The sequence below is a fragment of the Lygodium microphyllum genome, chromosome 2 (genome assembly GCF_053477565.2).
Source record: "Lygodium microphyllum isolate KBCC chromosome 2, Lygodium_microphyllum_v1.1.10, whole genome shotgun sequence".
NCBI classification, from domain to species: domain Eukaryota; kingdom Viridiplantae; phylum Streptophyta; class Polypodiopsida; order Schizaeales; family Lygodiaceae; genus Lygodium; species Lygodium microphyllum.
Genome location: NC_141136.1, coordinates 101,856,438 through 101,870,119, shown reverse-complemented (window position 1 = coordinate 101,870,119; position 13,682 = coordinate 101,856,438). Strand labels below are relative to the sequence as shown.

Genomic DNA, 13,682 nt, shown 5'->3' with positions numbered 1-13,682 from the left:
AGTTAGAACGGTGGGAAATAGGAAAAAAGGGCCTAGGCTAATGGCTGGCCATGTAAAAAGTGGGGATGACCGCCCAAAAAGTAGGGCATGTATATAAAGTTCGAAAGTGAATGAGAAGATCATTCTTGTGTGTGGCCAAAGCTTCTTCTTCTTCTTCTCTTGTTTCTTACCTTCTTGCTTGTGCTTGAGTGAGGGATTGAGGGAGTGTGAGGGAGTGAGGGAGTGAGTGTTTGAGAGTGAGGGATCATGGAGAAGAAGCACGGCTATGGAGAATGGAGCTTGACGGAGAGGGCTTGAGCTTGCTTGAGCTTGCCGCAAGGATCGTGGAGCTATCGGAGTGTAAGAGAGAGGAGGGAACTTGATCGAGCATCAAGATAAGCTCACTACACCCGTAAGGTAGGCATTGCGCGTCGGCTATGTGAGAGGTAGCCATGGCTGCTCGGCTTGAAATGCTTGATCAATAAGCGGTCCATAGGTCTCGGGGTAGAGCTCCATAGCTCCCCTTCATTTGCCGTCTTCTTTTACTGGTGAGCCAAGACACACGTATCAGTTGTATCAGGATGCTATGGCTATAGTGCGGAGTAAGGGAAAACCTAATCTGTTTATAACGATGACATGTAATCCAAAGTGGTTAGAGATAACTAATGCTTTGTTTCCTGGACAGATTGCTTATGATTGTCCTGATTTGACTACTCGGGTATTCCATAAAAAATATGCTGATATGATGCATACATTGTTGAAAAGGAATTTGTTTGGAAATGTTGCAGGCTATGTTAGTGTGATTGAGTTTCAAAAGCGGGGGCTACCGCATTCTCATACTTTGCTAATTTTGGAGCACCCTTTTAAACCCTCTAAAGCATAACATTACGATAGATTTGTTTATGTTGAGTTTCTTGATAAAGCAAAGTTTTCAGCTTTGTTTGAAACTATCTCAAAATGCAATGTCCATGGTCCTAGCGATGCAATGAATCCCAAGAGCCCTTGCATGCGCAATGGTTGATGCACTAAAAATTTCCCTCGGAGGTTTGTAAATGTAATAACTGTTGATAGCTCTGGCTATCCTGTTTATAGAAGACGAGATGATGGACAGACGGTCACAATAAAGGGTAATACTATTGATAATCGATGGATTGTTCCATACAATCCGTACTTGAGTAAAAAATACAATGAACATATAAATGTTGAGGTATGCTCAACGGTGGCAACTGTTAAGTTTTTGTATAAGTATATATACAAGGGGCATGATCGTGCAACTATTAAATTTTTTGTTAGAAACTCAGGGTTAAATGGTACGACCTTTCGTGAAGTGGATGAGATCGAGAGCTATTTAGATGCATGGCATATTTCTGCTTCAGAAGCGTGTTGGCGAATATATGACTATGCGTTGCACAATGAGAAGCTTGATATACAGCTGTTGCAGGTGCACTTGCCTGATGAGAATTATGTGGTGTTTCAAGATACAGACAATATATCAGATGCTATGCAAAATGAAGATATTAACTACTCTTACGGAATGGTTTGTATGTAATCGTATTCATCCAGAGGCTCGAGCTATTCGGTATCAAGACTTCCTGGTGTATTGGGTGTGGAATGCACAACGAAAGGTATGGACAAAGAGAAAGCGTGGAAATACATGTGGTCGAATATACTTTGTGCCGCCCATATCTAATGAGCGTTATTACTTGGAAATGCTCTTGAGAGTGTCTCGAAGATGTATGTCTTTTGATGATTTGCGTACTGTTGGCAACATGGTGTACAACACCTTTAAGGAAGCCTACATTGCCAAGGGCATGTTAGAGGGTGATGATGAGTGTGTTGTGTGCTTGGAAGAGGCTGCATCTGTACAAATTGGTGCCCAGTTGCATGCTTTGTTTGCTACAATTTTGGTCTTCTGTGAGCTTGCACAGCCTGGTTAGCTTTGGGATAGGTTTATGTCACCAATGGTGGATGATATTTTGTATAAGTTACAGCTAGAGCATGTGCATATATCATCTGCAGTTCTACAACAAGAGGCATCAAAGAGGGCTTTATTGCATCTTCATGATTTTTTGCGACAGCATGGGTGAAGATTGTCTGACTTTGATGGATTGCCAGAACCTCATCAAATAGATTCTTAGTTGTGTGCTAACCCTCTTTTAGAAGATGAATATGCATATAATATACTGGAGCAATGTAGAGTTCGTGTTTCTATGGAGGTAATGTTGAATGACAGACAGAGGGTTGCATATAATGCAGTTATAGGTGCCATTGGTGGAAACTTTGGGGTTTTTTTTTTTTTTTTGGATAGTCCCGGTGGGTTTGGAAAGACATTTCTTTACAAGTGTTTGCTTGCTAGGTTGCGCAGTGATCGTCATATAGCATTAGCAACGGCATCATCTAGCATTACTACTTTGCTTCTACAGGGCAGTCGTACTGCTCACTCGAGGTTTAAAATTCCATTGGATCTATGTAATCGATCCTCCTGTAATATTCTTGTTTAGAGCAATCTTGCTCAACTGTTCAGACAGTCGAGCCTTATTTTATGGGATGAGGCTCCCATGATGCACAGGTTTGCATTTGAAGTTGTTGATAGAACTTTAAGAGATATTATGAGCTGTGATAAACCATTTGGTGGAAAAGTTACTTTGCTTGGGGGTGATTTTAGGCAAATCTTGCCCGTTGTGATGAAGGGATCCCGTGAAGATATTGCTAATGCGGCACTATGTTACTCTCATTTATGGTAGTATGTTAAGGTGCTAAGGTTGTCTGGGAATATGAGGATGTCAACCACTGGTGGTGTAATGGATAATGGATTTGTTGGTTGGATTCAAGGGATAGGGGATGGAGTGGGTATTACGGAGAATTGTGATTACATATTCCATTTAGCATGGTATTGAAAGGGCGCTCTATTGAAACCTTGGTTAATAGTGTGTACGGTGAAGTGTCCACGGTGAGAGACTTTGGGGCATATTTCAGAGAGCGTGCTATACTTGCAGCGCGGAATACAGAGGTGGCTTCTTTGAATCATTATGCATTGCAATCGATGCCAGGAGAAGTTATACAGTACTATAGTGCGGATTCAATTGGAGAGACGGGTAATAGCTCATTTTTATACTATGTAGAGAATTTAAATACACAGGATCTTGGAGGTGGATTTCCTCCCTATCTATTGCTACTAAAGATGCTATTATTCTGCTTAGGAACTTAAATCTAGCAAAAGGTTTGTGTAATGGTACACGGTTGATGTGTAAGGCATTCAATAAAAAGGTGATAGATGCTGAGATAATAACAGGGACAAATGTAGAGGAACGAGTTTTTATTCCTAAGATCACTTTTATTCCTAGCACCTTGCAATTTTCGTTGCTATGAGGCGGAGGCAATTTCATATTCGACTGGCATTTGCTATGACGATCAATAAGTCGCAAGGCCAAACATTGTCTGTTGTTGTTCTTTACTTAAAGACACCAGTATTTACACATGGACAGTTGTATGTTGCATTTTCAAGGGTGAAATCCTCATGTGGTGTGAGGGTGTTATTGGATGAGGATGGAAGCACTATGAATGTCACGACGAACATTGTGTACAAGGAGGTACTTCAAAAGATGCAATGAGGTGCATTGCTTTTTTGCAAAGATGCATATGAAGATGAATTTTTTGGAGGGTGGAATGATATGCTTGCATTTTTTCAGAGATGTATCTATTGAATTTTGTTGGCTTTGTAGTCCTTGCTTAGTGTGTATGTGAAATGGCCTCAAAGCTGTATTCGGTTGGCATATACTCGATGGTAATTGAGTATATATTCCCTACATTGTATATAAGTGTTTGCTTGACTTTTGCAAATGCCTACTCCAAGCTGGGGTTATTATTCAGCTTCTGAGTATCAAAAGGAACTGCAGTGTATCTTGCACGCAGTGACAACACATGATATTATAAGAAGAACGCTTGCAAGGCTCATTAAGCATTTGTATGATGATGTCAACATAGAGATTTTACTTCCAGTTTTTATTGAGGTGGTGCATTGTGGGTATACTCAGTGCTTTCGAGTGCATATGGGTGAAGCTGAGCAGGAAAAGAGGTTTCGGCGATCTCACACTGATAGAATACCGAGGGGGTGGCCGGCGTATGAATTTAAGGACCTCACTTGTTTTGTGACGCTACATCAAGCTGTGACAATGCCTGCCAAATGGTTTGCAAATGTTAAGCCAGGTATTGTTATTCCAATGTTAAGTGATCTTTGTCAATTGTTGGATGTGTTCACGTTTACGTTGTGGGCTTTTTAAATTTTAGTTGCAAGAAAGAGAGGAAAGACTATCATGTCCCCTCTACCATCACTGAGACGAAGAGGGGCAATGGGACTTGCTTCACGTGAGCATGCTGTGTTGGAGAATGGAAATTTTCCCAGTGATTCCTCAAAGAAAAGAAAGCTTCATTTTGGTTAGTCCCCATGGAAAGTTTCAACATTTTTGTAGCGTTTGGATGTAGATGTATAGGTGTAATCAAGAAGTGGTACTTTGTGGTTTATTGATACTTGGATTTATGGTACAAAGTTTTCGGCTCTGGAGCAAGATTTGGTTTTGGGCTTTGCTTCACCTATCTGTATTTGATGCTTGGATATAAACTTTGTGGTTCATTTCAGCATAGCAATGTTATTTCTGATTGTAACATCGAATGATCATGTAGAGCTACTTCTAGCTATTGCACATAGCAAGTATGGATACAACTACAATATTGGTACATAGTCATTACGTGTGTGTGTGTGTGTGTGTGTGTGTGTGTAAGTCTATGTACTCCTAGATGCATGTTTGGCCTTTTGTACATGTGTATGAGAGAGAGAGAGAGAGAGAGAGAGAGAGAGAGAGAGAGAGAGAGGGGGAGGGAGAGCGTGAGTGAATGAGTGTGAATAGAGGGGAGAGGTGTAAAAGGGGTGAGAGAGAGAGTAGAGGAGAGGGGTAAAAGAGGGGAGGGAGTGGGAGGTGACAAGGGGGGAGGGAGGAAGAGATAGAGGTTGTGGAGGGAGAAGAAAGATAACAAGGGAGGAGGGAGAGAATGAGGATGATAGATGTGAGAAAGAGAGATGGGTAACAAATGGAGAGGGGGTGAAGATAGGTAGAGAGAGGGATAGAGAGAATATGGTAAGCAAGCATATAGTTTCTTGCACTCAAGGATACAAAATATGCATTTTGTATGTCTTTTGTTTATGGTTTGATGCAATGTTATTTCCAATTGCAACATTCAAGGATTGTATAGAGCTACTTCTAGGTATCATGCAAAGTACATATGGGTAAAGTTTACGAGTTTGGTGTGTTAAAGGTGTTGTATACATATGTGAGTCTCTATACACCTAGATGCAAATGTATATCTATCATTTTATGCATGTGTACATGAGAGAGAGAGAGAGAGAGAGAGAGAGAGTGTGTGTGTGTGTGTGTGAAAATATAGGGAGAGATGTAAAAATTGTGTGGGAGAGGGGTCACAAACAAAGGAGAGGCATAGACTAGGGGAGGGAGGAATACATTGTGGATATACTTAGCATTTTCAAGTGCATATGGGTGAAGCTGAACAGGATAAGAGGTTTTGACGATCTCACACTGATAGAGTACCAAGAGAGTGGGCGATGCATGAATCTAAGGACCTTGATTGTTTTGTGACCCTGCATCAAGCTATGACAAAGCCTACCGAGTGGTTTGCGGATGTTAGGCCATGTATTGTTGTTTTAATGTTTAGTAGCCTTTGTTGGTTGTTACATGTGCTTATAGTAACGTTGTGGGCTTCTAAAATTTTAGGTGCAAGAAAGAGAGGAAATACTATAATGTCCCTTGTACCATCAACAAGACGAAGAGTGGCAATCGGACTTGCTTCGCCTAGCCATACTATATTGGAGAGTGAAAATTTTTCCAGTTATTTCTCAAAGAAAAGAAAGCTTCATTTTGGTTAGCCCCTATGGGAAATGTAAATTTTTTTGTAACATTCGGATGTAGATGCATAGGCACAATCAAGGAGTGACACTTTATGGTTTGTTGATACTTGAAATTGTGGTGCAAGGTTATTGGTGCAGTCTCTAGAAGAAACTTTGGTTTCGGGCTTTGCTTCACCTATGTGGGTTATTAATACTGAGAGTTTGCATGCAATGCTTGGACAAACTTAAATTTGTGGTGTGGTTCATACATCTTTCATTTGTGGTTTGTTTCACCGAGCAATGTTATTTCTCATTGTAGCATCCAAGGATACAAGTTGTTTCTTATTGTTGTGCAGAGCAAGTATAGATACAAGTTTATAAGTTTGGTGCATGGTCATTGCATGTATATATGAGTCTATGTACTCCTTGATGCAAATGCATATTTGGCCTTTTATACATGTGTGTGTGTGTGTGTGTGTGTGAGAGAGAGAGAGAGAGAGAGAGAGAGAGAGAGAGAGAGAGAGAGAGAGAGAGAGAGAGAGAGAGAGAGAGAGAGAGAGAGAGAGAGAGTGTGTGTGTGTGTGGATACAGAGGGGGGAGGTGTAAATGGGGTGAGAGATAGAGGGGTTGTGAGTAGAGGAGAGTAAAGCATGTGATGTTTTTGTGATAGCTTTACCCACTATGTGATAAGGAAGTGAAGCATGGCAGCTTCACTTCCCTTGTACCCCACAAGCGTGCAAGGAATGCTAGTATTAATAGTTTTAATTCAAATGAAAAGATTCATGAGAGTTAGGGGCTTTTGATTTGAAATATGGAGAATGTGAAACTTGGACTACAAAGCATCAAGATACCATTTGGGTGGTTAGTTAAGGGTTGATAGAACTTAAATAGATCATATTTCATCCTTAGTTAATGCAATGACTTTACCTATAGTCATATTGCTTACATATCTAGGAGGCTTTTAGGGGGCTGTCGTAGCAACTACAACATGGTCTTTAACCCCCAAAACATGCAAAGGATACAAAGTACCACCATATTTATGCCCTTTAGCAATAATAAGAGAGCCTTTGTAAATTTTTCCTACACAATCTCCAAAGATCACCTTGTAGCCACAATCATCAAGTTGTCATGTACTAACTAAGCTCTTAGTCAAGTTTGGAACATGCCATACATTCCCCAATATAAAAGAAGATTCGTTAGGCAAGGAAATATGTATGTCCTTAATACCAACAATGTTGCATGCATAGTTTCATTTTCCAACATCTTAAGTATTGAGCCACTCTTTATTTGAAGTGGCATAGAGTGATGCTTTAGAATCCAAAAGCCAAATTTGTGGCATGCCATTATCTATGGCAACTAAAGATGCATCACCAAAAGCAGATACATATAAAACATCTCCCTCATCACTAGTGCATGCATTAATCTTCTCTATCTTTGCATCCATTTTGACTTTTTGTTTATTCTTTTAGTTATTATAGCAATCCTTCTTTATATGTTCCCTCTTATTTCAATAGAAGTATTCCACATTCTTCTCACTACGAGACTTACTCCTTGACTTGCCTCTCTCATAAGAGATCCCCCTCGCATTTTACCTTTCTCTCACAATAAGTGCACTAGAGCTCTTTGGTCCTGCATTGTCCTTTCTATTTATCTCTTCAACAAGCAAACAACTCTCAATATTAACACTTGTAAGACCACATGTAGGTGTGGAGTTACTAGTGGGTGTCATAAAAGTGTCCCCAATTCCGAGCCAAGTGACCAACAAGAATATAACCTTAATCCTATCATGGAAAATGATATTCCTTGACATCAATTGGTTGAAAATGGTGTTGAACTTATTGAGATGGTTGGATATAGAAGCCACCTCCTCAATGTGGAGGTTAATGATTTTTTTCAACTAGAATATGTATGAAACAACATTTTCTTTCTCATATGGATCACATAGCTTTTTCCATAGACTATATGCACCACCTATAAATATAATTTACATTAAAATACATGGACTTTGAGAGTATCAACATAATAGTGGAACATGCTAACTCATCCATTTCTTTCTAAATATTATAAATTTGATATTTCCAGTAAGAGAAATTGGTGCCATCCAAGTCTTCAATATTAAATAAAGCATCTTCAAAAGTGGATGAAGATGTTATAATAGCTCCAATATGTCCTCCACACCAAAATGCCTAAAGTATGCTCAATCATAAGTTAAAAGAGACCCATTGACTATAATCCAAGTGCTCTATAAAGCCAAACAATGGGAAAAACAATATCAAACTAGCATATCTTTTTGCTTTAAATGTTGGATACACAAAGATACATTGCCTTGGCTTGATAGACTCTTCTTGGCATACATGAGAAAGAAATATATGTCTCTCTCTTTCTCTTCCTTTTCTCTTCGACTCTTTGTTGTCTCCAATACAAAGAGTAGGTCCCCAGCTTGTTAACTCAAGAAGCACCAAAGCTTCTAAAAGAAGTAGGCCCTTGAGTTATGCCTTCAAGTTGCCCCCTTAAGCAAAGGATTCAAGCAGCCCCCTTGCTTGAGCAATGACAACTGGGAACTCAAACTTGTTTGGTATGTGAGACAAGCCATACAAATGATTGTAAAAGGAAGTTTAGTAGCCATTTTTGGATACATCAGATATTACTATTAGTACATGTGTTGCAAACCATCCTGAGATGGATGGTTAGAGAGAGTTGATCAAATTCTAAAGCACATGTTGAATGCTTATATTGGGAGCATCCTATTCCTATCATGGAAATTTCGAGCATGTGTTGACGTGTTATATTCCATTCATGCTCATGTGTACAACTCCATTTACATTTGGTGGTAAATGAGTTGGTTCATGCACAAAAAGATTTCATTAAGGAAGTGAATCATGAGTTGGATTTTGTTGGTGTGAATGTTCAAAGAGTCCAATATAGACATAAGAGCATCACAAGCTCTGGCTAAATGAAACTTGAACTTGAGAAGTGCAAGGAACTTGCAAGTTTCAAGTCTTTATAAGACTGGGGAGAGCTCTAAGTTCCCCATGGTCATTAGCACTTCAAGGAGGTTCATCCAAACTTTCACACGATAAGCTTAAGTGAAATTTGGTTGATAACGAGAATCTAGTTAATCCATGAAAATATTGAATATTTGTTATTACTACTTTGCTACTACATAAAGCATACCTTATTTGGCACATTCGACTTGAGGATATCTCCACTTACAAGGATGTAAGCGTAATTTCCTACAGATATCCTAAAAAATCTTTAAAGGATGAAAACAGTTCTACAGGGGGAGAGTTTAATATAAATTGCACCATGGTTTACATTTATCACATGAGCGTGATTTCCTATAGATATCCTAAAAAATATTTCAAGGATGAAAACAATTCTAAAGGGGGGGGGGGGGGGGGGCGGCGGAGTTTAATATAAATTGCACCATGGTTTACATTGATCACATGTGGCTACTTTCGTAGATGTGATCATATGGTGGGCAAGATGGTTAGTGCAATATATGGTTGCTGGATGCATTTTAGGCGAAACCATGCACGAGTTAAGGGACTCTTGAGTAATTGAATAGTCAATGCCATTAACGGATGGGAAGACACTACCTAAGTTAGATTAGGTTCTAAGCACAAACATGCTTGGCTTATACAAGATATGATTGGGTAGTGCATTAATCATTTGCTCATGATATTGAGGACACATCGCCACATATGTAAACATGATTGTATGATGGACATTACAATTATACAATAGGATGGTTGGTGGACATTTGATGGATGACTAACTTTGGGCCATATACAAATTTGGCTCATGAGAGTTTGATCCTTAATAGAGCACCATAACTCCATCATTGTGCAATCTCCTCATTCATCTTAGCCATGGCAAACGGGGTTGAATTTGAAGGTATGAACTCGAAACATAGGCAAGTAGGCAGTGTTGTAGAAATTGTACACATAACCAACTTTTTTGGTAACCGAAGTCATTGCTAATGTTGGGGGTTTTGGAGGTTCTCAAATTGTTTGGAAGTCCATGCACGAGAAGTTTTTGATGTTTTCGTATGTGAGAAAAGGGGCTCCTTTCCCTCGTTTTTCTAGTGTTCAACATTATGAGGTTCTACTTGGGAGTCACTACATGCCTAGCTAGGTGCGGCTTTGTGGGGGGGAGGGAGGGGGGGGGGGGGGGGACTCGGGGCTTGGGATAAGGGGCTCTATTCCCTTGTTTTTCCTTGTAGTGTTCAACATTACGAGGTTCTACTTAGAAGTCATTGCATGCCTAGTTAGGTGCGGATGGGGGAAAGTGGCTGGCAACTTGTGGTAAGGGGCTCTTTTCCCTTGTTTTTCCCTATGGTGTTCAACATTATGAACTTTAGGTCTGTAGGCACTGTAAGCCTAGCTAGGTGTGGTTGGGGGCAAGGATTAGGGCAAAGAGGGGTTGCAATAGCCTCTAGTAAGGGGCTCTTTTCCCTTGTTTTTCAATATGAAGTTCAACATTATGAGCTCTAGCTTGGGAGGCGTTGCAAGTCTAGCTAGCTAGGTGTTGTTCTGGGTAGGGGGAAGGGGTTGGCAGCCCCCAATCACATCTAGTTAGGCATGTGATGCCTCTCGCGTATACCCGTTGATTGTAGTGAGAACTTATCGAAAACTTATTGGGACCGGGCCTTAAAAATTTGGCAATAATGGTCGAAAATAAAAATTGGGAAGAGTCCGGAACAAAAATACAAGTAACAAGATGGAAAAGAAAAGACGTGAACCCTAGCGAGAGTGTGTTAAGAAGCGGGAAGGGAGGGCTTTAGGGGCGAGTTGTCGTTGTTGTTGCAGGCAAAGAAAAGTCGCTCCAAGAAACGAAGGAACGAGAGCGAGGCGTTGGAGTTTGCGACCGCATTTCTTTGGTTTTTCATTTCCTCTCTCTCTTTCTCTCTCTCGACATACACACACCCCCACCCACCCAAACACGCACACAGGCGCCAGCTCAGTTCAAACCCTAACCCCGGCTTCACTGACACCCCCCTCCCCGCCATGGCTCCTGCCGCTCAGAGGAGCAAGAAGGCGCCTGCTGCCAAAAGCGCCAAGAAGGAAGAGCCCGCGCAGCCCGAAGTCACCATGACGGAAGCTCAGGAGCAGACCAAAGAAGAGGCCGCCGAGGCCCCCCCGCAGCAGCAGCAGGACGAAGTTGTCGAGGAGGAAGAAGCAGCCGCAGACGAGGAGGAAGAGCAGGCCGACGAAGGTGACCTAGAGGGCAAAGGAGACGCAGAGAACGATGAAGAGGCTGTTGCAGAGGGCGCAGAGAACGACAATGAGGAAGAGGCCGAGGCTGAGGAGGAGGAGGAAGAGGAGGAGGTGGAGGAAGTGGAGGAGGAAGAAGAAGTTGAAGAAGTAGAAGAAGAGGCAGGTGGTGATGAGGAACAACAACAGGCAGGCGACGGTAAAGATGTCGAAATGACGAACGGAGATGGCTCTGCACCAGCTGGTGATGCAGCTGCCAAAGAGTCGGCGGATACAGCTCCAGATGATAGTGCCGTACCTGCAGGGTATGTTCGCAAGCCTACTGAACATTTGAGATTCATCATGTGCTATGTTTTAGAGCCTAAATCAGTCTTCTTTTTTGTGATTCTGACAGTGGTAAAGTCTTTATTGGTGGCTTGACGTGGGAGACAACAACAGGTAGTCCTTTCCCTAACTCCTGGTGCGGCAGGCATGTATTGTACATATCTATGTACTGTAGTTCTAATACTTGTTCGTCCTTTAGAGATGCTTACAAACCATTTTAAGAAGTATGGGGAGATAACGGACTCTGTTGTCATGAGAAATCGGACTACTGGTAATCCCAGAGGTTTTGGTTTTGTCACATTTGCTGATCCTTCTGTCTTAGACAAAGTGCTCAAGGATGACCATGTGCTTGATGGGAGGACGGTGAGACCCTTGATTTGTTCAGAATACACAGAGCTTTTTCCTTGATTGCCAGAGCTAAATGTAGAGTTTTCCAGGTAGAAGTTAAGCGCACTGTTCCACGTGAAAAGATATCTTCATCAAGCAAGGGACCAAAGACAAAGAAAATATTTGTTGGAGGTCTTACGACTTCCACCACTGAAGGTAACTGCAGTAATTCATGAATTGTCTTTACACTGTCAAAAGTCTGTGCTTTTCTAATTCACATTCGACCCTAAACTGCAGAGGAGTTCAAAACCTACTTCTCAAAGTTTGGAAAGGTTGTTGAGCACCAGATTATGCAGGATCACAGCAGTGGGAAGTCTCGTGGATTTGGATTTGTGACCTTTGAAAGTGAGCAGGTTGTGGAAGAAATACTGGCTCAAGGCAGGATGCATGAACTGGATGGGAAGCAAGTACGTCTACACAGTATGTGATGTAGTGTAGGATTCTCTGCTTTGTGTTTTTGTTTCTGATGAGGAATTTGGCTGGTCTTGTTACCAGGTAGAGATAAAGAAAGCAGAACCAAAGAAAAGTCAAGAGCCTCCTGTGCCACATGGGAGGCCAGGTGGTCGTCATTCAGGAGGAAGAGGAAGTGCTAGTTATGGTGCCAATGCAAACTACTATGGAGCATACAATGGAGGTGATACCTATTATGGGGGTGGAGCTGGTGGTTACTACAGTAGGGGTGGAGGTCGGTTTGGAGGACCTGGGGGCTATGCCTATGGGACTGCCTATGGGTATGGTGGGGCTGGATATGGAGGCTCCTATGGTTATGGTGATATTGATGATGGATATGGCGGGATGGGCTATAACTATCCAGGATATGGATCTGGGTCTGGTTATGGCTATGGATACAGTGGCACTAGCCGTGGTTATGGGAATGGCCGCTATCATCCATATGGTAGGTGATTTGTAGCTGAAGTAACAGCTAGGACCTTCTAGAGCAGTTGCATGTGTAATATGCAGGGGGTGGCTTAAAAGTTTTTTCTCTTGAGGGCCTCAACAGAAGAACTATCCAGAGTATCTTCAAAGACTCAAATTGAAATCTTCCTCACAGCAGTAACCCTTGCCTCCTTCATAGACATGCAGGTACTGAGAGGTTCTCCTCGAAGCACATCCTTCTGGAGGGCTGTGTCTCATGTACTGTGCCTGTAGAGTATCAAGGTTGAGTATGGACAATGGACATCCTGTACGTGAACTTAATTCTTTATGGAGTGTACAGTGGTGTTTGAGAAGGCAAATTCAATGTTTCAACTTCCCATGCCTCTCTTTTATAGTTCTTTGTTGATGTCATACCCTGCTAACAGATAATGTGTGGCCATTACTGGTTTTGAATATGGAGATGAATTGGTGTTTAAAATCACCATCTTAGTAGAGGTGTAGCTGCTCTGATGTAGAACCTGAAATTTGGTTATGCTCCATTCTGGTCACCTGCCACCTATATACCTGCCATTCTAAGTTTAGTCTGAATAGAATATAATTCATGGAGAGACTGAGTTTTCACATGCCATTTTAGAAGAGGGTGAAGATACTCTTGGTGTAGAACCTGAAATGAGGTCGCACTCAGTTTTTGTCCCTTGCCAGCTCCATGACATTTTATGAGGTTTCTATGCATGTTTTTCTTTGTTATGCATGCTTAGTGAAGGCTTGAAGATGTTTTTGGTATTGAAAAAGATTTATCCACAAGTGTGTTCATTTTTTAAGTGTCTTTGTAGACGTTTGTTATTCACAAAGCTAGCCTTTTGTCTCATGCAAATAACTCATACATAATATTGATAAAATAGAGACTTGCATCATAGGAGTGTCTGTATGTTGCTAAGTATGTTTTCACTGGTTTTAATTCATGTTTACATTAGAGTATTTTGCTCTCCAGTTCTATTTTGTCC

At 41.3% G+C, this 13,682-nt stretch overlaps 1 protein-coding gene across 1 annotated transcript; it reads left to right on the top strand.

The window, feature by feature from the left end:
- The first annotated feature begins 10,664 nt into the window (after nucleotides 1–10,664).
- LOC148040103 (uncharacterized) lies at nucleotides 10,665–13,052 on the top strand. Its single transcript, XM_087696622.1, has 6 exons — nucleotides 10,665–11,396; nucleotides 11,486–11,529; nucleotides 11,615–11,778; nucleotides 11,853–11,958; nucleotides 12,040–12,209; nucleotides 12,298–13,052. The coding sequence occupies exons 1-6, from the start codon at nucleotides 10,885–10,887 to the stop codon at nucleotides 12,703–12,705; spliced, it is 1,404 nt and encodes a 467-aa protein (XP_087552748.1). The 5' UTR covers nucleotides 10,665–10,884; the 3' UTR covers nucleotides 12,706–13,052.
- The last annotated feature ends 630 nt before the right edge of the window (nucleotides 13,053–13,682 follow it).

Excerpts from the sequence above, each read along its gene's own strand:
- LOC148040103 (XM_087696622.1), top strand. The coding sequence starts at position 10,885 with ATGGCTCCTGCCGCTCAGAGGAGCAAGAAGGCGCCTGCTGCCAAAAGC. Across the intron at positions 11,779-11,852 it reads ATGTGCTTGATGGGAGGACG|GTAGAAGTTAAGCGCACTGT; the intron begins GTGAGACCCTTG and ends AGAGTTTTCCAG. Across the intron at positions 11,959-12,039 it reads TACGACTTCCACCACTGAAG|AGGAGTTCAAAACCTACTTC; the intron begins GTAACTGCAGTA and ends CCTAAACTGCAG.